The following is an 853-nucleotide window of genomic DNA, read 5'->3' on the forward strand; positions in this document are numbered from 1 at the left end:
TTGACGAAACCAGCTCCTAAGAAATAACGCCGTCAGTCAGTTCCTACTGAGGCACCTTTCACCTGCGCCAAAAGCAGACGAGCCCAAGATTACGACAGGAGCATCTTACCAGGAAGCAAAAGTGCTCTGGAGCAGAGGCCAGGGAGTCGGCCTCCCGCGCGGCGGGCCGGCGGAAAGAGCCGAGCGCACTCGGAAGCTCCGGCCACGCCTTCCGCACAGAGCGTCAGGGGGCGGGGCTCGTGCGACGGCGCGTTGAGCGCGGGGCATTGTGGGAGGGGCGGCCGGTGCGGCCGCGGCTGCCATCTTAGCAACTCCTGGCGTTGCGGCCTTGTCGTTGGAGGCGGCCTTCGCGGCGGCCCTCGACCTTAGAGAGAGACGAGAGAGTCAGCTCGCTGACCAGCTTTCTTTCCCTCGGCCTCGACAGACCTGCCGGCCCGCGTCCGGAGGCGGAGGCGCGGGTAGCCCGGCACGTGCAGGGCCTGAAGCCAGCGGTTAGTCACAGCGTCGCCCGGAAGGATGGGCCGGTCTCGGAGCCGGAGCTCGTCCCGCTCCAAGCACACCAAGAGCAGCAAGCACAACAAGAAGCGGAGCCGGTCCCGGTCGCGCTCTCGAGACAAGGAACGCGTGCGGAAGCGCTCTAAGTCCCGGGAAAGTAAACGGAACCGGGGGCGGGAGTCGCGGTCCCGCTCGCGCTCCACCAACACGGCCGTGTCCCGGCGCGAGCGGGACCGGGAGCGCGCCTCGTCCCCGCCCGACCGCATCGACATCTTCGGGCGCACGGTGAGCAAGCGCAGCAGCCTGGACGAGAAGCAGAAGCGAGAGGAGGAGGAGAAGAAGGCAGAGTTCGAGCGGC

General features: G+C 67.3%; 1 protein-coding gene across 1 annotated transcript in view; it reads left to right on the forward strand.

Annotated features, from left to right (window-relative positions):
* Window positions 1-265: 265 nt before the first annotated feature.
* Window positions 266-853, forward strand: part of ARGLU1 (arginine and glutamate rich 1) — a 27116-nt gene continuing 26528 nt past the window's right edge. Inside the window, exon 1 of the mRNA XM_010831553.1 lies at window positions 266-853. Coding sequence (XP_010829855.1) covers window positions 517-853 — 337 coding nt within the window. The 5' untranslated portion in view covers window positions 266-516.

This window comes from Bison bison, unplaced genomic scaffold (assembly GCF_000754665.1).
Source record: "Bison bison bison isolate TAMUID 2011002044 unplaced genomic scaffold, Bison_UMD1.0 scf7180017864527, whole genome shotgun sequence".
NCBI lineage: Eukaryota > Metazoa > Chordata > Mammalia > Artiodactyla > Bovidae > Bison > Bison bison.